This window comes from Physeter macrocephalus, chromosome 11 (genome assembly GCF_002837175.3).
Source record: "Physeter macrocephalus isolate SW-GA chromosome 11, ASM283717v5, whole genome shotgun sequence".
Lineage (NCBI taxonomy): Eukaryota > Metazoa > Chordata > Mammalia > Artiodactyla > Physeteridae > Physeter > Physeter macrocephalus.
The window spans coordinates 180,133,073-180,156,100 of NC_041224.1; the positions used below are offsets into that span (position 1 = coordinate 180,133,073).

General features: G+C 48.2%; 1 protein-coding gene across 1 annotated transcript in view; it reads left to right on the forward strand.

The window, feature by feature from the left end:
* The window catches only part of TRAF3 (TNF receptor associated factor 3), a 127,249-nt gene that overhangs the window by 96,312 nt on the left and 7,909 nt on the right, over positions 1-23,028 (forward strand). The window contains exons 8-10 of the mRNA XM_024131065.3: positions 1,879-1,953; positions 3,609-3,701; positions 18,011-18,151. Of these exons, the coding sequence (XP_023986833.1) occupies positions 1,879-1,953; positions 3,609-3,701; positions 18,011-18,151 (309 nt within the window). The remainder of the gene's footprint in view (positions 1-1,878; positions 1,954-3,608; positions 3,702-18,010; positions 18,152-23,028) is intronic.

Below are 23,028 nucleotides of genomic sequence, written 5' to 3' on the forward strand. Positions count from 1 at the left end.
GCGAGAGGACCCGTGTGGGCCGAAGGCCACTCTCACCGAGGCGCACCCTCCCTGGACGTAGACTCTGCTGGGCAAGGGCAGGGTCTGGACGGGCGACGGTGGCCTCTGGGCCCCTGAACGTGCCTCTGGGAGCAGCCGGGAAATGCACGTACATTATTTCCGCAGCTGGAACGTCCCTCTGTTAAAGCGAATGTATGAAGGGTCTGTATTGTTGAAATAATTTCCTGGGTTTTATATACCTTCCTAAATTTTTACTCACTCAGGGCTATCTATATTTGGGGCAAAAGCTGCCTCCATTTTGCCACTAAGTTATTTTTATTTTTAAAAATCTTTAAACCTGCATATATCTTGGGTTTCTAGTGAAAGGTGCTATTGGTTTACAGATGATTCTTGCTTTTATCCCCAAGCTCTGGTAAATTCTGTAGGGCTCTGAGATTAATGATGATAAAGCCAATTTAGAAAAAAGCACAGCCCTTTCAGTTAGTGCACTGAAAATAATGTCAAACTCGACGTGACCCTGATTTTAACATTAGCAGTGTTAGCTGGTTAGATTCACGATAGTATTGATGGCACTGAAAGAATATGTTTTAAAATTTTCAAACTGATGTTACTACGCACACGGTGTTCTTTTGGGTTTCTACGCCCGTCACCTGCAATGTGCCCTTTGGGTGCTTTCCTCCAGTTGCAGGCCAGAGCCTCTGCGGCCACCACGACCCCGCCCTGGCTCAGACCTTCCGCAGGGTTGGCCTTGGCCATGGTCAGGTGGGTCCCTCAGGCCGTTCTCTTTAACTGTCACGGCAGGCGGGAGGGCTGTCCTGTGAGCCTCTTCCTCTTGTCCTCAATACTGACCTGAAGGGAGAGGAATGTCTTTGTCCTGGAGGACAAGAGGAGAAGGTGGAGAAGCTGCCTGCACCCACCGGAGTGACACACCCCGCCGAGCCTCCGGGAGAGCGTGTGCGCTGGCTCGCGGGGAAGCACGTTCCCAGGGCCGCTGTGAACCCCGCTCACTGAGCACTCTCCCAGTTCAGGGTCTGATCGCTTTCTATAAAGAAGATCTATCCCTCAAGTGGCCGGATGAGAATTTCTTCAGTAAAGAAAGAAATTATCCTTAAATTGTAGTAGCCTAACACAAAACACTGTGTCTTTAAAATGTAGATATTTCAATTCCCTTTACTCTTGAGGGGGCACCGTAGGTGGTTTTTATTTGATGACTTGCTAACATTTAAGCTGAACACAGGGGTTTTTCCTTGCAAGGGGAGTTATCCTCTCCCAATCCCTCCTAATTGTCCTCCACGAACTGGAGGTGACCAGCGTAAGATTCATGTTGTTAGAATGACCTTACAGGTCTTTGAAAAGCTACTTGAATTTCTGGCCATTACAGAGGGAAGAAAGTCTTTTCAGAAGTACTGAGAGTAATGGTACATTGTGTAAGCTTGCTTTGGAAAGATATTTATTTTTGTGTACTGTATATTAGGTGTGTGACCCAGTTGCATCCTGAATGCTTTCTATTTTTTGTGTTTCATGCAGTTTTTGTTTATAGTCTTTAAATGTGCATTTCAGTTTATGTTTTTTTCCTTTCTTTTTAAAATTCTGGCACTGCAGACAGCATGTCGCAAAACAACTTGTTCTAAAGAAACTGCAAGTTTAAGAAATGTTATAGTAAATGTATTTCTGTATATTGGTGTATATATGTGTATACACGTGATGATACTGTATATTTACTGCATGTAAGTCTAGGAAGCAGATGCTATATACACACCTGTAGCTGATAAACACCATTCGTAATAGTACAACCCAGATGCTATCTGTGCCCTTGATATGTTTGAACATTTTCATGCAAACGTTCGTGCCACAACTCACGTCTCTTTCCCGTTGCAGTTGAGTGCACACTTGTCAGAGTGTGTCAATGCCCCCAGCACCTGTAGTTTTAAGCGCTATGGCTGCGTTTTTCAGGTCAGTATCCGACATTTGTCCTTCCCAGTCACTGACATTTCCACCATGAGAGAAAGTTATTCTATTAACATTTTAACATGCAAGCTCTGGGCTTTCAGTTTTGCCATGGAACTAAATCACCTGCCGCACGGGTGACGAAAGCCACGTGCAGCAGATGTGGGTGCTTGCTTTCCAGGCCGTGGGGTGTCGTGAGACTTGAGGGAGACACCCGTGCTGAGGGGGAGTTAATGCATCAGGAGAACGATTACATTCAAAACCAGTTAGTGAATGGGACAAACAGGACTGACATTCGGTGGGGTTTCTAGGTAGGTAGTTACGGAATTTGATCTGTTACTTGAATGTAAGTCACTGGCAAACTGGACATGGTTTCGGCAGTGTGTGCATCAGTGCACAGTTGTGAGGATGGCACGTGCGTGTGTCCAGAGTGCGTTCCACGTACATGCCACGTGTACATGCCCGGAGGGCCATGTGGAGAGGAGGTCTCCGCCACTGCCACACCTGGGCCATGAGAAAGCTGTTCCTGGGGCTTTGTTTTTGTTTTTGTTTTTTTAACACATCTGAGATGGCTAGTGAATTTGAACTAGTTTTCATTTAAATGTATATCTTGATCTTAAAACTATCAAAGGGCAGTATATACTCCAATTAAAGTATTTTGTATTTGATTTTTATGTATTATCAGTACATTATTGTGAAATCAATACCGAGATATTGGCATCTCAGTATTTTCTTAGAAAGTAAAAAGACTGAGAGTAAGAATGACTGTAGCTTTCCCTTTGCTTCAATCTCTTATGAGACTGAGCCCTCACCACTGTTATGTCGTATGTACATATATATCATTCATTCTGTGTATGTATATATATATATGTTTATATATAGCAATACTTATATCAACATATATATATGACTATTCTATGTACAGAGTATATGTTTTGGAGATCATTAAAATGCTTTCTGTGGCTTTTAAATATTCCAGTATCAAAACAAATTATATTCTTATACCAATTACTTTGTTAAATATATGAAGTACTGTTTCCCATGCTTATTACTGACTCTAAGATGGTCTACATCTTATGTACTCTGTAGATTGTTTATGTTCTGTATGTAACTTTCTAAGTATACATAGGATAGTTAGGAACAGTAATACAGTGTATTTCACTGGTAAGTTAATACTTTAATAAATCATTTAGAATCCTACTTTGATTACATATTCACTAGATTATTATAGCAGCATCTAGCTATGACTTACAGGTGTCTAAACATTTTCCATTTATATTTTAATGCAAAAAAATTTTTAGGGAACAAAAATGGTATATCTAAAATTTAGTTTCTTGATGTTACCAGTATGAAACGTAGGTAAGAAGGCCCTTGATAAGAAGCTTGAGGAGTGAAGCTCACGGCCTCGAGATAGTTGTTATAGAATTCGCAGTGTCTTGCCTTTGAGCTGCTCCGTTCTTCTCGAAACAGCCTCCTCACCTGCACACAGTAGGTCAGGGGCCACTGAGCGCACCCCTTCTGAGGCTGGACATCCCCTGTGAACCGTCCATGAATAAGTCACCCCCCACCCCATCGTGTAGTGCTGGATTGAGGTCAGCTGTGAGTCCTTCTGACTTCGACGGGGTGAGGTTGGGTAACGCGTTGCCTCTTTATTCTCGCAGGGGACAAACCAGCAGATTAAGGCCCACGAGGCCAGCTCCGCGGTGCAGCATGTCAACTTACTCAAAGAATGGAGCAACTCTCTAGAGAAAAAGGTACGACGGCACCGCCTCCTGCTTTTGTTGGTATTTAATACTTTCTTCAAATTATTTAAAGAAGAAAACCTTGTTTATAGTTAGTGATGGATTTGGCATAAAAGAAACAGCATCAAGTGTCAAAAAAGTAAATTCTCTTCAAGTGATCCTGAGTTTATAAATGAAGCTGTGTGGTTTTGTTAGCTTGTTCTTTGGTGTTTTTTTGTTTGTTTATACATTTATTTACTTATTTTTTTATTTTTATTTTTGGCTGCATTGGGTCTTCATTGCTGCGCGCGGGCTTCTCATTGCGGTGGTTTCTCTTGTTGGGGAGCACGGGCTCTAGGTGCGGGGGCTTCAGTAGTTGCGGCATGCGGTCTCAGTAGTTGTGGCTCGTGGGCTCTAGAGCGCAGGCTCAGTAGCTGTGGCGCATGGGCTTAGTTGCTCCGCGGCATGGGGGATCCTCCTGGACCAGGGCTCGAACCCGTGTCCCCTGCATCGGCAGGCGGACTCTCAACCACTGCGCCACCAGGGAAGCCTGATGAAAACTTTTTAAACTGTCTTATCAGTGTTGACGCTGCAGCATGTCTTGGGGCAGATGTTACTTTCTGTCCACCTGTGATAACTGTGAGAGGCGCCCTGCGTGGGCTCGCTGCTTGTGCACCGGCCGCCGGCTCCTGGGGCCCTTGGCGCTAGCAGACGGCCACACCCACCCGCGCTTGCTCACACACCTGGAAGCGGCCAAGACTCTCCCCGGGCTCCCGCCCTGTCAGCAGTGGTGGGATCTGGCTCCCAAGTCTTGTTCTTTCAACCCTCACAGTCTCATCCTCTCAGGCCTTAAGATTATTTTAAAAAAGAGCCGTTGCTTAACTTAGGCCTGAAGCCCCAGGTCATCCTGACTTTCCTCCATGTCCTGCGTTTTGTGGTGTGACAGATATAACAAGTGTTGGTAAAATATAGGTTGATAAAGCGCCGAGACTCCAGGGACTTCGCCTTCCAGTGCAGGAGGTGCGGTTCACTCCCTGGCCGGGGAGCTAGGATCCCGCAGGCCTCGTGGCCAAGGGGCCAGAGCAGAAGACAAGAGGCAATGCTGTGGCAAAATTCAACACAGAGGGCTTCCCTGGTGGCACAGTGGTTAAGAATCCGCCTGCTAATGCAGGGGACACGGGTTCAAGCCCTGGTCCGGGAAGATCCACATGCTGCGGAGCAGCTAAGCCCGTGCGCTGCAACTACTGAGCCTGAGCTCTAGAGCCCGCGAGCCACAACTACTGAAGCCCGTGCACCTAGAGCCCATGCTCCGCAACAAGAGAAGCCACTGCAATGAGAAGCCCTTGCACCGCAATGAAGCATAGCCCCTGCTCACCGCAACTAGAGAAGGCCCACATGCAGCAGTGAAGACCCAATGCAGCCAAAAATAAATAAATTTTAAAAAAAATTCAACACAGACTTTAAAAATGGTCCCCTTCAAAAAAATCAAAAAATGCATGGTCGGGGAGCTAGGATCCCGCAGGCCTCGTGGCCAAGGGGCCAGAGCAGAAGACAAGAGGCAATGCTGTGGCAAAATTCAACACAGAGGGCTTCCCTGGTGGCACAGTGGTTAAGAATCCGCCTGCTAATGCAGGGGACACGGGTTCAAGCCCTGGTCCGGGAAGATCCACATGCTGCGGAGCAGCTAAGCCCGTGCGCTGCAACTACTGAGCCTGAGCTCTAGAGCCCGCGAGCCACAACTACTGAAGCCCGTGCACCTAGAGCCCATGCTCCGCAACAAGAGAAGCCACTGCAATGAGAAGCCCTTGCACCGCAATGAAGCATAGCCCCTGCTCACCGCAACTAGAGAAGGCCCACATGCAGCAGTGAAGACCCAATGCAGCCAAAAATAAATAAATTTTAAAAAAAATTCAACACAGACTTTAAAAATGGTCCCCTTCAAAAAAATCAAAAAATGCACTGACGCTCTGGACTATTGCAGTTCACGTGAGCATTTCTTTTCTATCTTTAAACCATGGTATCGGCAGCTATTTTCAAGTTTTTTTTTTAATCTATTAGCAGAATTTAAAGTGTCAGAAAAAAATCTCTTCTTTTCCATTTAGCCCAGAAATTATCGAATATCATTCTCTTTAAACAGTTCTGTTAATTTGTGAAAAGTCAAGAATTGTAAAGATCTCGTTTTATGGGAACATATGTACAGTTGGCCCTTGGATGACACAGGGGTTGGGCGCAGACTCTCCAAGCAGTCTCGAACACGAGTGTAACTTTACAGTCAGCCCTCCTAGCCGAGGTCCCGCATCCACAGCGCCAGCCGACCGTGGGTTGGGTAGTGCCGCAGTGCACACACACCTAGTGAAAAAAACCCACGTGTAAGTCGGCTCACACGGTTCATACCCAGGTTCGAGGGTCAACTGTGTACTGTAACGTACAGGTACAGCCACTTTGGAAAACACGTGGCAATATTTTATTAGGTTGAAAACTCATGTTCTCAACTAGCAGTCCCTCTCCTAGATGTTTAAGAGAAACTGTCGCACATGCACTGCAGAGAGTATGTCAAGCATAACCAGAGGAGCAGAGATCTGGGAACGACCCAAACATCCATCTGTTGGAGAACGGACACATCGCTTGTAGCGGACCCCGTGGACAGTGTGCACAGCAGGGAAGGTTGTATGACGGTAGTGACAGTGGAATCCACGAGTCCACTTATGCGACTCGTGGATTCGCCCAAGAAGCGTGATGTTGAGCCAGGTCGCAGAAGAGTCGAAAGGCAGAATTCCATGTTAACAAAATTCAAAAGCAGTCAAGACGAAACAGTATCTTACCTGTTACGCATACATGTATAATGAAACCTTTTTTTAAGCAAAGGAAGTAAAAGCGCAGATTCAGCCTTGTGGTTTTAGTCGGAGAAAGCGGGGGCGAGGCAGAAGAGGAGCATGCAGGTGATGGGCGTTGGTTACATCCTTGTCCCTGGTGGGTGTTCACTATGCAGTTATGCTTTATGGCCCACACACGCGCGACATCCATTCTGTGTGTGTATCAAAGTCACATTTGCTTTGACAGGCAGGACACGTTTCATTAATATGCAAAGAGTTCTTACATATCGACAGATTAACAGGTTTTTTTTTTTTTTGGAAAACGGGTGTATTATCTTCCTTTGGCTGTCATAACAAAGTACCACAAAGTTGGTGGCCTAAAACAACAGAAATGTGTTCCCTCACAGTCCTAGAGGCAGGAGTCTGGATGCAGGGTTTCCTCAGGGCCGTGCCCCTCTGGAGGCTCTGGAGAGGACCCCTCCCTCGCCTCCCCACCTCCTGGGGGTTGTGGTCCTTGGGCTCCCAGACTTGTGGCTGCACCGTTCCGACCTCTGCCTGCGTGTACCCATGGCAGTCTTCCTGCTGTACGTCTTCTCCTCTTCCATGGACAGTGTCACTAGGTTCAGGGCCCAGCCTAATCCAGGGTGGCCTCTTAACTCGTTACATCTGCAGAGACCCTATTTCCTTTTCTGAGGTTCCGGGGGGACATGAACTTCGGGGGTCACTGTTCAACCCACTGCAGTGGACAAAAGCTATGAAAGGCAATTCATGGGAAATATAAATGGTTAACATAAAAAACATACTAATGACTACACATCATTAAAGAATTGCAAATCATACTCATTTCACCTGTCACTATCAGAGATGGGAAAGTTTGATAGAATTTGACTGGGGCCGTGCGTTCTCACTGCAGTGAGGGTGGGCTTGTGTAGGCTGATTGGAGGGTAGTCTGGCAATACCCCTCCGAATCCCATTTTAAATGCTCTACCCTTTGATACCCAAAGAAGCCCATTTCTAGAAATCCATCATTTGGACATCCTTGCACAGATCTGCGAAGATACACAAAGCTATTGATGGGTCTGGCCTGTGGGCCCCCAGCCTCACCTCCTGCTCCCCCCGGCTCTGCCCTCCCCGGTACACTGCCCCCGCCCTGGTTCTTCCTCAGAGCACCCCCCCGGGCCACCACCCCCTGCTCGCTCCCAGCCCCCCTGCCGCAGTGGTGATGATCTGTTTGTCCTGGTCGGCCGCCGCTGCCACCCAGTGCAGGCCTGGCCTGGTGAATGAAGGCGGGGTCGAGGGCAGGCTCAGGAGGGAGGCGTGGCATCTGTGGAGTGTCACGTTAGTTCTCCAGGCCCGTGACAGATTCTGTCCTCACAGATGCCCTCTAGGGAGGGCTGGTCACCCCCCCTCTTACAGGTGAGGCAGAGTGAAGCTCTTTGGCCGAGGTTTCCCCCTGAAAGGCGTGACGGCACCTGGGAACTCTTAAGGATTCTGAGCGCGGCCAGGCACCCATCGGGGGTCCCCTCTTGGGAGGTGCTGGTCAGGCTCAGTCCAGTCAGGTGACTTCTGCTGAGCTCGGGACAGCCGTGGGCTCGCCGGCCGTGGGCCTTGCAGGCCTCTGGGGACCAGGCCCCGGAGCAGAGCGGCCACGTCCAGGTGTCCTTTCTGCTGCACACCCACAGGGCGCTGGTCCAGACAAGGGACTTCAGATGGTGTTGCACCTGGCTCCAGGCCTCCCCGGAGGAGAGGAGTGTCCTCTCGGGCACCATGTCCTTGACCTGCACGCCTGCCGGGTCAGACGGCCTCGCAGCCAGCCCTGCCCCAGATACACCTCAACAGCGGCCTAACTGGAGGCCCAGCCAGGAGAACTGGGAGTGTCCCGGGGCCTCAGAGGAAAACCCGCCACATTCTCTTCTTGTCGAGGGATGCCACCTCCAGGAGCCTGGCCTCCCGTGGTTGTGTTACGTGGCAGGTCTGGCTCTGCCTGCGTCCGTCTCCCTCCAGCGGCCCTTTGTCACGTGTCTGGAGGTGCTCTCCAGAGCCTTGGGTTTGCTCTCCTCGTGGGAGCTCTTGCCTGCGCTTCACTTGTGGACAGGTGTACCAGACAGGTGCCCAGCAGGTGCCCAGGGCACCGAGTTGAACAGTCACCGTCATCCAGGCTCTGTGTTGAAATCTGTGCCATCCAGAGAAGGGCTACACCAAAATTTATCCACATTTACCACGCGCTAAAGAAAGATCAGTTCTCAGGACAGTAATTTAAATATCCAGTAGGTCACGTTGTTTTCAGGCTCTTGAGAAGCATCATTTCCAGACCCCAAACTGAGAAGCCAGAGAACTGTCCTTCTCTCCAACCAGCAGAGGCTGGGCCCCGCCATCCACCTGCTGTGTGAGGGAGGCCAAGGCCCAGCCTACCTGGGCGCAGGTGTCAGGGCAGCATCGGCCGACGGGACACAGCGAGAGGGAAGCCGCCGCGAGGATGCCCCTCCGGTGGGCTGTGCTCCCGTGAGTGGCCCCGGCCGGTCAGATCGGAGTAGCTCTTGTGAGATGCCCTCTTTTCAGCACTCAAAACTCTGGTAACACAGCGAGCCATCCACGTGTGATGTGAGTCTTGTGACTCAGGGACGTGGCCCTGGGCAGAGGACTCCCCTGGGCCCTCGTGGGGGTGCTGGGAGCACTGGTGGGTCCGAGGGGAGGTGGCTTGTGTTTCAGAGTTGGCAGCGCCCTCTCTTTCTCCTTCAGAAACACGAAGACACCGAGTGTCCCTGCGTGGTGGTGTCCTGCCCTCATAAGTGCAGTGTCCAGACCCTTCTGAGGAGCGAGGTAAGGGGCGTGGCCGGGCCTGTGCAGGAGTTGGGGATCCTTCAGGACCCCGCTCTGCCCTTAACGCTGAGGTCAGAGGTTTTCACAGATTGTAATAGTGATGCTCACAGTAGAAAAACAGTGAAAACCCTCACGTTGGTTTTGGAAGTCAGATATTTCAGAAACAAACAATTAAAAGCTACAGAGTGGTAAGTTCAGAGCAAAATATTAAGAATTGAGAAAATGGGAATATTTACAATGCAAGCAGAGGTGACACTTTTTAGGTTTAAATCTGTAAACTGGGAATTACTCTAAGATTATCTCAAGGAAATCAGTTAACTTAGAGATACTCCTGAACCACTTAGGCCACACATGCTGTGCAGGGCCTATGCCGGGGGGGCAAGTGGGTGCAGGGGTGGTGCCCACACTTCAGGGGCCACCGGGAAGGCACCTGGACAGCCTCCCCCAGAGGCTGTGCACATCACGCTGCCCTCGGGCTCACTTGCTTTAAGGCAGGTAGATTTTGCAGTACCCTCATTTTGATCGGGATATATCCAGAAGGAACAATTCCAAGGATTCTTAATGTTTTCGCATCTGATCCTGACCTGGACCCCCTCTGGTTGGTGTTCTGGGAACCGTCTGGGGCTCCTGTGGGCTCGGTGGGTGCATGCCCCCCGCCCCCCGGTCCCCACGCCCGGTTCCCTTGGTCCTGGGTCCTCTGATCTGAGGAGCCTGCTCACCTCAACCTTTTCAACAGCCTGGAATTTTACACCTGGATATGGGGGAGGGGAGCTCAGTCTCTCAACGTCCGTGACAGCGAGAGGACCCGTGTGGGCCGAAGGCCACTCTCACCGAGGCGCACCCTCCCTGGACGTAGACTCTGCTGGGCAAGGGCAGGGTCTGGACGGGCGACGGTGGCCTCTGGGCCCCTGAACGTGCCTCTGGGAGCAGCCGGGAAATGCACGTACATTATTTCCGCAGCTGGAACGTCCCTCTGTTAAAGCGAATGTATGAAGGGTCTGTATTGTTGAAATAATTTCCTGGGTTTTATATACCTTCCTAAATTTTTACTCACTCAGGGCTATCTATATTTGGGGCAAAAGCTGCCTCCATTTTGCCACTAAGTTATTTTTATTTTTAAAAATCTTTAAACCTGCATATATCTTGGGTTTCTAGTGAAAGGTGCTATTGGTTTACAGATGATTCTTGCTTTTATCCCCAAGCTCTGGTAAATTCTGTAGGGCTCTGAGATTAATGATGATAAAGCCAATTTAGAAAAAAGCACAGCCCTTTCAGTTAGTGCACTGAAAATAATGTCAAACTCGACGTGACCCTGATTTTAACATTAGCAGTGTTAGCTGGTTAGATTCACGATAGTATTGATGGCACTGAAAGAATATGTTTTAAAATTTTCAAACTGATGTTACTACGCACACGGTGTTCTTTTGGGTTTCTACGCCCGTCACCTGCAATGTGCCCTTTGGGTGCTTTCCTCCAGTTGCAGGCCAGAGCCTCTGCGGCCACCACGACCCCGCCCTGGCTCAGACCTTCCGCAGGGTTGGCCTTGGCCATGGTCAGGTGGGTCCCTCAGGCCGTTCTCTTTAACTGTCACGGCAGGCGGGAGGGCTGTCCTGTGAGCCTCTTCCTCTTGTCCTCAATACTGACCTGAAGGGAGAGGAATGTCTTTGTCCTGGAGGACAAGAGGAGAAGGTGGAGAAGCTGCCTGCACCCACCGGAGTGACACACCCCGCCGAGCCTCCGGGAGAGCGTGTGCGCTGGCTCGCGGGGAAGCACGTTCCCAGGGCCGCTGTGAACCCCGCTCACTGAGCACTCTCCCAGTTCAGGGTCTGATCGCTTTCTATAAAGAAGATCTATCCCTCAAGTGGCCGGATGAGAATTTCTTCAGTAAAGAAAGAAATTATCCTTAAATTGTAGTAGCCTAACACAAAACACTGTGTCTTTAAAATGTAGATATTTCAATTCCCTTTACTCTTGAGGGGGCACCGTAGGTGGTTTTTATTTGATGACTTGCTAACATTTAAGCTGAACACAGGGGTTTTTCCTTGCAAGGGGAGTTATCCTCTCCCAATCCCTCCTAATTGTCCTCCACGAACTGGAGGTGACCAGCGTAAGATTCATGTTGTTAGAATGACCTTACAGGTCTTTGAAAAGCTACTTGAATTTCTGGCCATTACAGAGGGAAGAAAGTCTTTTCAGAAGTACTGAGAGTAATGGTACATTGTGTAAGCTTGCTTTGGAAAGATATTTATTTTTGTGTACTGTATATTAGGTGTGTGACCCAGTTGCATCCTGAATGCTTTCTATTTTTTGTGTTTCATGCAGTTTTTGTTTATAGTCTTTAAATGTGCATTTCAGTTTATGTTTTTTTCCTTTCTTTTTAAAATTCTGGCACTGCAGACAGCATGTCGCAAAACAACTTGTTCTAAAGAAACTGCAAGTTTAAGAAATGTTATAGTAAATGTATTTCTGTATATTGGTGTATATATGTGTATACACGTGATGATACTGTATATTTACTGCATGTAAGTCTAGGAAGCAGATGCTATATACACACCTGTAGCTGATAAACACCATTCGTAATAGTACAACCCAGATGCTATCTGTGCCCTTGATATGTTTGAACATTTTCATGCAAACGTTCGTGCCACAACTCACGTCTCTTTCCCGTTGCAGTTGAGTGCACACTTGTCAGAGTGTGTCAATGCCCCCAGCACCTGTAGTTTTAAGCGCTATGGCTGCGTTTTTCAGGTCAGTATCCGACATTTGTCCTTCCCAGTCACTGACATTTCCACCATGAGAGAAAGTTATTCTATTAACATTTTAACATGCAAGCTCTGGGCTTTCAGTTTTGCCATGGAACTAAATCACCTGCCGCACGGGTGACGAAAGCCACGTGCAGCAGATGTGGGTGCTTGCTTTCCAGGCCGTGGGGTGTCGTGAGACTTGAGGGAGACACCCGTGCTGAGGGGGAGTTAATGCATCAGGAGAACGATTACATTCAAAACCAGTTAGTGAATGGGACAAACAGGACTGACATTCGGTGGGGTTTCTAGGTAGGTAGTTACGGAATTTGATCTGTTACTTGAATGTAAGTCACTGGCAAACTGGACATGGTTTCGGCAGTGTGTGCATCAGTGCACAGTTGTGAGGATGGCACGTGCGTGTGTCCAGAGTGCGTTCCACGTACATGCCACGTGTACATGCCCGGAGGGCCATGTGGAGAGGAGGTCTCCGCCACTGCCACACCTGGGCCATGAGAAAGCTGTTCCTGGGGCTTTGTTTTTGTTTTTGTTTTTTTAACACATCTGAGATGGCTAGTGAATTTGAACTAGTTTTCATTTAAATGTATATCTTGATCTTAAAACTATCAAAGGGCAGTATATACTCCAATTAAAGTATTTTGTATTTGATTTTTATGTATTATCAGTACATTATTGTGAAATCAATACCGAGATATTGGCATCTCAGTATTTTCTTAGAAAGTAAAAAGACTGAGAGTAAGAATGACTGTAGCTTTCCCTTTGCTTCAATCTCTTATGAGACTGAGCCCTCACCACTGTTATGTCGTATGTACATATATATCATTCATTCTGTGTATGTATATATATATATGTTTATATATAGCAATACTTATATCAACATATATATATGACTATTCTATGTACAGAGTATATGTTTTGGAGATCATTAAAATGCTTTCTGTGGCTTTTAAATATTCCAGTATCAAAACAAATTATATTCTTATACCAATTACTTTGTTAAATATATGAAGTACTGTTTCCCATGCTTATTACTGACTCTAAGATGGTCTACATCTTATGTACTCTGTAGATTGTTTATGTTCTGTATGTAACTTTCTAAGTATACATAGGATAGTTAGGAACAGTAATACAGTGTATTTCACTGGTAAGTTAATACTTTAATAAATCATTTAGAATCCTACTTTGATTACATATTCACTAGATTATTATAGCAGCATCTAGCTATGACTTACAGGTGTCTAAACATTTTCCATTTATATTTTAATGCAAAAAAATTTTTAGGGAACAAAAATGGTATATCTAAAATTTAGTTTCTTGATGTTACCAGTATGAAACGTAGGTAAGAAGGCCCTTGATAAGAAGCTTGAGGAGTGAAGCTCACGGCCTCGAGATAGTTGTTATAGAATTCGCAGTGTCTTGCCTTTGAGCTGCTCCGTTCTTCTCGAAACAGCCTCCTCACCTGCACACAGTAGGTCAGGGGCCACTGAGCGCACCCCTTCTGAGGCTGGACATCCCCTGTGAACCGTCCATGAATAAGTCACCCCCCACCCCATCGTGTAGTGCTGGATTGAGGTCGGCTGTGAGTCCTTCTGACTTCGACGGGGTGAGGTTGGGTAACGCGTTGCCTCTTTATTCTCGCAGGGGACAAACCAGCAGATTAAGGCCCACGAGGCCAGCTCCGCGGTGCAGCATGTCAACTTACTCAAAGAATGGAGCAACTCTCTAGAGAAAAAGGTACGACGGCACCGCCTCCTGCTTTTGTTGGTATTTAATACTTTCTTCAAATTATTTAAAGAAGAAAACCTTGTTTATAGTTAGTGATGGATTTGGCATAAAAGAAACAGCATCAAGTGTCAAAAAAGTAAATTCTCTTCAAGTGATCCTGAGTTTATAAATGAAGCTGTGTGGTTTTGTTAGCTTGTTCTTTGGTGTTTTTTTGTTTGTTTATACATTTATTTACTTATTTTTTTATTTTTATTTTTGGCTGCATTGGGTCTTCATTGCTGCGCGCGGGCTTCTCATTGCGGTGGTTTCTCTTGTTGGGGAGCACGGGCTCTAGGTGCGGGGGCTTCAGTAGTTGCGGCATGCGGTCTCAGTAGTTGTGGCTCGTGGGCTCTAGAGCGCAGGCTCAGTAGCTGTGGCGCATGGGCTTAGTTGCTCCGCGGCATGGGGGATCCTCCTGGACCAGGGCTCGAACCCGTGTCCCCTGCATCGGCAGGCGGATTCTCAACCACTGCGCCACCAGGGAAGCCCTTGCTCTTTGTTTTTTAATTGCCAAGCAGGTATGAAGTGCTTTTTTTAAAAAAAAAAAAAAATCACATTGTGCTTCTCTTAGAATTGATCTAGGACAGGGATTGTCACTTCCAACCCCCGTCCGCCCTGCAGCCCGTCTTTTTGTAAATAAAGCTTTATTGGAACGCGGCCACACACACTCACTTCCGTATTACCCACGGCTGCTTTGCACCCGGACGGCAGCGTGGATGAGCAGAGATAGAAACTGTACGGCCCGCACAGCCCCAAAAACAGTTCTCTGGCTCTTGGCAGAGAACGCCTGCCAGCCCCCGATCTGGAAGGGCGTCAGTGTTAGCTGCTCCTCTGTCTCCTCGGAGACGAGGAGGGGACAGTTGCACATCGCGAGTGTGACCGTTGACCATGGGGGTTGGGGGACCACGCAGCCCCCCGCCGGACTCATCTGCTCTCCTGGGTGTCTCCTCGAGGGTCCCCAGCCGTGGGGTCTGGACTCCTCAGCAGGGCCCGCCCACGTAGCACTCCTTCCTGGGGTGCTCAGCTCGCCGGGCCTTCTTACCTGAGGAAAAGATGAAAACCTCCAAGACTTGGTAGGGAGGGCGGTTATAGGATCTCCCACCGTGGCTTGTGGCTTCTGTACACAAATAAGAACTCCATCTGACATTCAGCAAACGTGTTGAGAACGTGCGCTGGGAGGGCACTAGGGCGATTACAGCAGCTGGGGGTCGGTGTGCGCTTTCTGAGGGCTTGGAAAGATTTGAATATCTTGTTTTGAGTGTTAAGGCCGAGCAATTTAAAATGTAAATGTACTTAAAAGAGTCTAAAGTTTTGAATCAAAAGATGTTTATTAAATCTGACATAAAATAGTTTTTTTAACATCAGTGCTTAAGCTGGAGGTGAGAACCAGGGAAAGGACTTGCGTGCTGTGTGCACACGTGGGGCAGGGGAAGCCGCTTCTGTTTATCAGTGAAATAAAATCTGTTACGTGAGTCATTTATGACTTTCCCAGGAGCACATATTTGCTCTGAGTTCAGTGACCGTTTACCTGTGAATCTTTTTCTCCCCTCCTTTTGAAGAATGCATTGTTTCTGCCTTTTTTAATCATAGGCATAGCTCTCAGGGCTTTTGGTCTCTCACAGACACGGCTTCTCATGTATCTAAAAGGTTCTTCCTTTCATGTAAAGTGAATTGGTTCTTCCAGCTGTGCTGGTTACGTAACCATTGAGCGGGGCTGGGCTGCGGTGCGCCCACCTCTCAGGACGGTCGTCCTCGGGGCCATCGCGGGGGGGGCACGCGGGGGTCATCCTGTCACTTGCGTCCTCCTGCCCTGCCACCTCCACACTTGTCCCCCTCAGAGCATCCGCTTTGCATCGTTGGAAGCCCCAGGACACAGCTGCACGGCCAGCACCCCTCCCCAGAGCTTCTCCCTCTGTACACCGGCCGAGAGGGGGCCGAGTTGCTGCTGATACATTTGAAACGTCTGTCCTCTTGGTTTTGCTGGAGGGTGAGCCTCTCCCTGACTCGGTGCCCCCCTGCTCAGGTCAGCCGGGCCTCCGCCCCGCGCATCCTTGCTTGTGTTCGGGAGAGGCTGGCTTCTCTTCATTGCGCCCAAGAGCAAAACCTGGACAATGAACGGAGATACTTGCGTTTTCTTAAAATGGGAATTTATTTCTCATCATAGAATTATTCAGTTGGAATCTCCTGAGTTATTTTGTTCATCTATAATAGAAAATAGAACATCTGAGTTGATTCAGAAAGACTGATTATTATATTCACAGTCAAACTAAAGAAAAACTGTTTTGTAAAATCCAGGCTTAAAAACACCCACCTTATGTTTTCGGAAAGCTTAAATCAAAGGGAAGTGTGGAGTGCCCACCGAAACAGGCTGGGGTAAAGGATGTTCCTGGTGAGGAGGGTCTCAGGAAGGATGAGGGGGCCCCTGTTTTCATCTGCTGTGTGGCTGTCACACTGTGCTTCTTGGAAACACACCTGCCAGGTAGACTTTCCTGTACCTGGTAGACTGGTGAAAGCAGGGGTCTGCAGGCACCCAGGGGCTGGGATCCTTGATTAAAATATGTAAACAAATAAAAAATCAGTTTAAGGGCAGTCCCTACATTAAGAAATTAAGAGTTTGATGCGGCATGATGTGTGATCATCAGTGTGAGATATTTCTGTCATTCTCAGGTGGCTTGACTTGCTGCAGAAAAAACTGCCATTGGCTTTGGAGATATTACTGAGATTTTTATCAAAAGGGTTGGCCTGTGTACATGATATCTCTTGTTTTGGGTGTGAGAATAAGGAGCCTGGGAATTGTGTCCATCTTTGACAGATGGGAGTGAGTGAATTGTAATTTCAGAAAAAGCAAAAACACCACTGCCTGCTACCCGTGCCCCAGTCTGGATACTGCAGGCTGATCACTTGGAGGAGGTCGTGGACCTGTGAGACATCATATTTTAGGAAGGAAAGTCTGTTTGTGCTGAGTGAAATCCTGGGAGAGTGAAGTATATCTTGCAAGTTCTGTATTCCTTCATAAATACATTTGTTATAAATAAAATAGAACGAGGCAGCACCCAAAGGTGCTGCCTGCCCAGCAGACTGAGAAATGTAAGGACGCCTCACTTTGGGTTGGTTGTTCTTCAGAGGGACAAGGTCAGGAACCCAGATGTGTCCTGAGATACCCGTGGGCCGTCCCCACGGCCAGACCGTCCTCAGGTGCTGGAGGTGTTAGAGAGGCACCTGCGAGTAGAGCTGTTCCGATCCGTCTCGGAGCTCTGCGTCTTCCAGGGTGGCGGCCGTGGCCGCACGTGGACACAGACAGCTGTTAGCGGAGGGAACCTTTCCAGGGCCCAAAGTGCCCCTCGTGGGAACACTGTGAGAAAGAAGCCTCGTAGGTTCGCCCTTGAACTCCTCACCCTGGGGGCTTGTAAGACCAGTGTAAATTGGTTCTTGGGAGCCAATTATTTTTCAGAAAGGAACTTGGAGAAACTCAAAGGTGGGTTCCCTGCTGGGAATGGCGCCCCCCCACCCAGCAGACCCTTCCTGGCACCCCCAGTCGGCAGCTCCTCTGTGGGGGGTGGGGGGGCGGGGGAGGCTGGCCCCAGGACTCACTGCAGCGCGTGTGAGACTGTTCCCATCGTGCTCCCTCATTCCGTTGAGAGAGCTTTGCAAAGGGCGTGGGCGTGAAATAATTTAGTGGGTTGAAACTAGCATTTTCAAAAGTAAAATAGAGTAAAACAGAAAATATCTGGGTGCATTGTGATCAGGGCAGGTTTGGTTTTGAGATCCCTGTTTTTAGGGATATGCACACGTACACAAGTGTCTGTGCAGAAGAAGTGAGGTGTAAGGATGAGTTTCCTACTATGTTTCCTTGTCTAAGTTTGAAAGCCACTCTGGTAAAAGATTTATTAGTTTTCAGCAAAAACTTTAAAAAGCATCCATTCTGGAATTCAGTCACTGCTGCACTTTGCCTCATCTTATTTGATTCCTGGAAGAGATACTGAGAAGTGCAGTTGTAGGATCCCTGTTAAACTACCAGGACTCCCATTTCCTGTGTGAAGGGATTTTTTTTTTTTCCTGGAACTCCTTCAGTGAGCTGATAGAAGGCCTATATTGTAAACATTTAATTGCCATTATTATAATTGTTATAAATTGATATTAAAATCACTTTTTTGTTTGCTTAATTGAAGACTTTCTTTTTCAGGTTTCCTTGCTGCAGAATGAAAGTGTAGAAAAAAACAAGAGCATACAGAGTTTGCACAACCAGATATGTAGCTTTGAAATTGAAATTGAGAGACAAAAGGAAATGCTTCGAAATAATGAATCCAAAATACTTCATTTACAGGTAAGAAGTTTAAGATTATGGCTGGATAAAAGGGAACACATCTGTGTTCCCCTCCAGGACTTTCTCAGGGAGATATTTGAGCAAAAGCCCTGACCTTTGTCGAACAAGGCAACGTGTTTCTCTTGCTTAAGTGAAACTCAGGGAAGGTGGCCTGGGTTTGCGGGCCGATCTGGGAGGCTGTAGGCACCTCTCCTCTCACCTTTTCCTGGGGGCCAGCCCCATCACCTCTCCTCTGTGCCTTTGGTTCATTGTCGGTGAAATAAGACTCAAAGCCTGTGTTTTTAAAAATTAGCTGTTTTATTATTATTATTTAAGATTTCATATTGTTCATGAGTAGTTATGTGTAAAGTTTCACTTCCTAAAGTGAACTGAAGCCAAACCATTTTGTTCTGAATCTTCTAGCGATGCACGTACACAGTCACCTTATTCCACCACAGTGAGCCACAGGTACCTCCAAAATAAACACATAAACCTTTGCCGCTCCCGAAAAAGGTGGTGTGTAAATAAGCCGGGTGAAAATGTGGCTCCTCATCTCTGTTACCAACACAGGCTTCCGTTAGGTGCTTGTTACAGATTATTCTTCTAGACACTGTCTTCACATCAGCTTACTTAGAGTGTACCTTGGTGATGGTAATTCTGGTGTGTATCACACACACCCGTGGGAGAATCACATGTTGCTGAAATGGTCTTTCAGTGCTTGTACTTACAGTGTGTTTCCCTAAATTATCTGGAAGAGAAAATATTTCTAATAGCTCGGAGTCACAGCATCTCTGAGATTGTCTTTCCTCCCATTTTAATGTTGAGATTAGTTATAGTGCCTTGAATTGCATAGGGATTTATTAAATTAACTTCATTTGTATTAAACTCTGTGGTTGTCCCGAGACAAGGAAAAACACAATGAACCATTAGATTGTAGTAGAAGAGATACAAGTCATAAGTATTGAATCAAGTCAGAAAAGTACAGTGTCACGTAGAACACCACAAGCCTCCTGCAGGAAGTCCGTGGCGTTTTGCCGAGGCCTCGGAGGTGCTGGTCAGCGTGTCCAGACAGAGGCCTATGCTGCCATCCGGTAAGCAGCTCCAGCTGTGTGCAGGGTGGCCAGGGCTCAGAGGGGTGCGTGGAAAGGCCGAGGAAATTATGTTATGCTAGAGAACCACTTGTTCAGGCATATCAACAGCAGAAGGAAGAATGAGTAAGTAGTGGGTTGTTTTTTTTTTTTTTTTTTTTTTTAATTCTTATTTTAATGTAGTGGTTTCCAAAGGGTTTTTTATTGAAGTAGGTTTGATTTACAGTGTTGTGTCAACTACTGCTGTACAGCAAAGTGACTCAGTTACGCACACACACATTCTTCTTCATGTTCTTTTCCATTGTGGTTTATCATAGGATACCGAATATAGTTCCCCGTGCTGTACTGTAGCACCTTGTTTATCCATTCTATATACAACGGTTTGCAACTACTAACCCCAACCTCCCATTCCATCCCTCCCCCATCCCCTCCCCCTTGGCAACCACCAGTCTGTTCTCTATGTCTGTGAGTCTGTTTCATAGATATGTTTGTTTGTGTCATATTTTAGATTCCACATATAAATGGTATCATATGGTATTTGTCTTTCTCTTTCTGACTTCACTTAGTATGATAATCTCTAGTTGCATCCATGTTGCTGCAAATGGCATTATTTCATTCTTTTTTATGGCTGAGTAGTATTCCATTGTATATATGTAGTAGTGGGTTCATTTATAACCAAAAAAAATGAGAGTGTCCACAATGAGGTCATGGATGCACTCACCGGACACCTCGGAGATTTTATATGCATTGCTCTCCTCCATTCCCCACTTCCAGCATGAAAAATTTGAATTTACTTTAATCTAATCATTCCCCTGTGCGTGATTCATGTTTTAAAACCTCCACGATTGAAGAAACCACTGAGATCTAAGAGAGATCCAGCTCCAAGCTGCGGAGCCCGGGGAGGTGAAGGCTGAGCCAGTGCCATGTCTGCAGGCGGCGGTGCCCCGTGCCGGCGCTCTCCTCCTCCTCCTTGGAAGGCAGGCACGGAGGAAAGTAGGCTGCATTTCAAGAGAGGGACAGAGGTCAGGAACAGGGGCTGACGGGCTGGAAACCCCTCCAGATGGCTGACCGTTTCCCTATGGTTTACATGGAACCGCGTCCCCTGGATGATCTCAGGGTCGGTAATTTTCGTCACCATGGTTGCCAGCACTGAGAGGCGGCCTGCACCATCCGCTTCTGAGTGAACGTTGATGGCGACCCTGCGGGCTGGGGCTGGAGGTGCCGGCTCTGGGTGGGGCTCTCCCTCCCGTCCCTCCCGACCTCCACCCCCCACCCCCTGTTTCAGCAGAGCCTGGCTCAGACCTGCCCCTCAGTCCTTACCCTAGAAATTCCAGCTGCCGGAGGACAGTTTACCTGAGCGCTGTACCGTGGCTCAGGAAGCCACCACCGTGACTGGCCGCTGTTCCTCGCTGCCGCCTTTGCCACTCGCTCCGCGGCAGAATGGACCTTCCCTCCCCGCTTCCTTTCCTCAGGCACCTCAGATGGCACTGTAAATGCCACCTCCTCCAGGGAGCCTTCCCCACCCTGTGCATTGGACCACCTGGATGGTGACGGACCTGTCTCTATGTCATCTCCTCCCTTGTCTGAGTCTCCAGTCGACCCTAAATCCTGAAGACAGGCTTGTACAGGAGTCCACACAGAGTGCAGAGCTCCTGACGGCCCCAGATAGGGCGGATGGGATGCCATCAGAGTTGTGCAAAGGAAGTGGAACTTAGGAGTGGGTTAGCTTTTGCCAGCCGTGGAAGGGTAGTTCTTAATATTTTACTTTGTAAAGAACTTTTTTTTTTTTTTTGGCCACACCGTGCAACATGTGGGGTCTTAGTTCCCTGACCAGGGATCGAACCTGTGCCCCCTGCAGTGGAAGCACAGAGTCTTAACCACTGGACCACCAGGGAAGTTCCTTTTTTCTCAATTTAAAAAGACAGCCTATGGGCTTCCCTGGTGGCGCAGCGGTTGAGAGTCCGCCTGATGATGCAGGGGACACGGGCTCGTGCCCCGGTCCGGGAAGATCCCACGTGCCGCGGAGCGGCTGGGCCCGTGAGCCAGGGCCACTGAGCTTGCGCGTCCGGATCCTGTGCTTCGCAACGGGAGAGGCCGCGACAGTGAGAGGCCCGTGTACCACAAAAAAAAAAAAAAAAAAACTCCTCCAGGGAGCCTTCCCCACCCTGTGCATTGGACCACCTGGATGGTGACGGACCTGTCTCTATGTCATCTCCTCCCTTGTCTGAGTCTCCAGTCGACCCTAAATCCTGAAGACAGGCTTGTACAGGAGTCCACACAGAGTGCAGAGCTCCTGACGGCCCCAGATAGGGCGGATGGGATGCCATCAGAGTTGTGCAAAGGAAGTGGAACTTAGGAGTGGGTTAGCTTTTGCCAGCCGTGGAAGGGTAGTCCTTAATATTTTAGTTTGTAAAGAACTTTTTTTTTTTTTTTTGGCCACACCGTGCAACATGTGGGGTCTTAGTTCCCTGACCAGGGATCGAACCTGTGCCCCCTGCAGTGGAAGCACAGAGTCTTAACCACTGGACCACCAGGGAAGTTCCTTTTTTCTCAATTTAAAAAGACAGCCTATGGGCTTCCCTGGTGGCGCAGCGGTTGAGAGTCCGCCTGATGATGCAGGGGACACGGGCTCGTGCCCCGGTCCGGGAAGATCCCACGTGCCGCGGAGCGGCTGGGCCCGTGAGCCAGGGCCACTGAGCTTGCGCGTCCGGATCCTGTGCTTCGCAACGGGAGAGGCCGCGACAGTGAGAGGCCCGTGTACCACAAAAAAAAAAAAAAAAAAAAAAAAAAAGAGACAGCCTAGGGCTTCCCTGGTGGTGCAGTGGTTAAGAATCCCCCTGCCAATGCAGGGGACAGTTTCGAGCCCTGGTCCGGGAAGATCCCACATGCCGTGGAGCAGCTAAGCCCGTGCGCCACAACTGCTGAACCCACGCGCCTAGAGCCCGTGCTCCACAACAAGAGGAGCCACCGCAATGAGAAGCCCGCGCACCGCAACGAAGAGCAGCCCCCGCTCGCCGCAACTAGAGAAAGCCCGCGCGCAGCAACGAAGACCCAGCGCAGCCAAAAATAAATTAATTTATTTAAAAAAAAAGAAGACACTACAATGAGAAGCCCGCGCACCACAACCAAGAGTAGCCCCCACTCGCCACAACTAGAGAAAACCCACACGCAGCAACAAAGTCCCAATGCAGGCAAAAATAAATAAGTAAAATGAATAAACTTTAAAAAAAATGTAAAAAAAAGACAGCCTAGATGTGAGCTTCATTCCCATGTGCTGCATCATTAGCAGGAGCTGGACTCCCGGCCGTTCCCGCAGTCAGTGGCTCTGCCGGGCCGGAGCGAGAGCGCTCTGTCCACGGGCCCCTTGCTGGGCCCGGGAGTCCCACCCACATCAGCTCGGTGAACGGATGGTGCCAAGTGACAGACGGCGATTTAAGCCCTAAGTGCATGAGCATGAGACTGATAGACTGGCGCTCTGTGAGCAGGTCTCCTGATTAGGGTTTATTCACATAGTATGTGATCTGTGCTGTTTCTCTCAGCTCCTGAATCCTTTTTTCTAGTAAAATCCTCACCTGCATTTAAGATTTGTTTTTTATAGAAGCACTACAGGGGCTGAGTGTAGACTGCTCTTCAAGAATGAAATCATGTTTGCTGCATCTTACAGAGAAAGCTTTATTTAGGTCAGCATTCTGCTGTAACCTCATACCCTTTCTACAAATGAAAGGTCTGTTTGAAAATAGCACATTTTCCCTTGCCGTGTGAGGAGTGCCTTTTAAATAGTGGTTGGGCCGTGTATATGTGTGTGTGTGT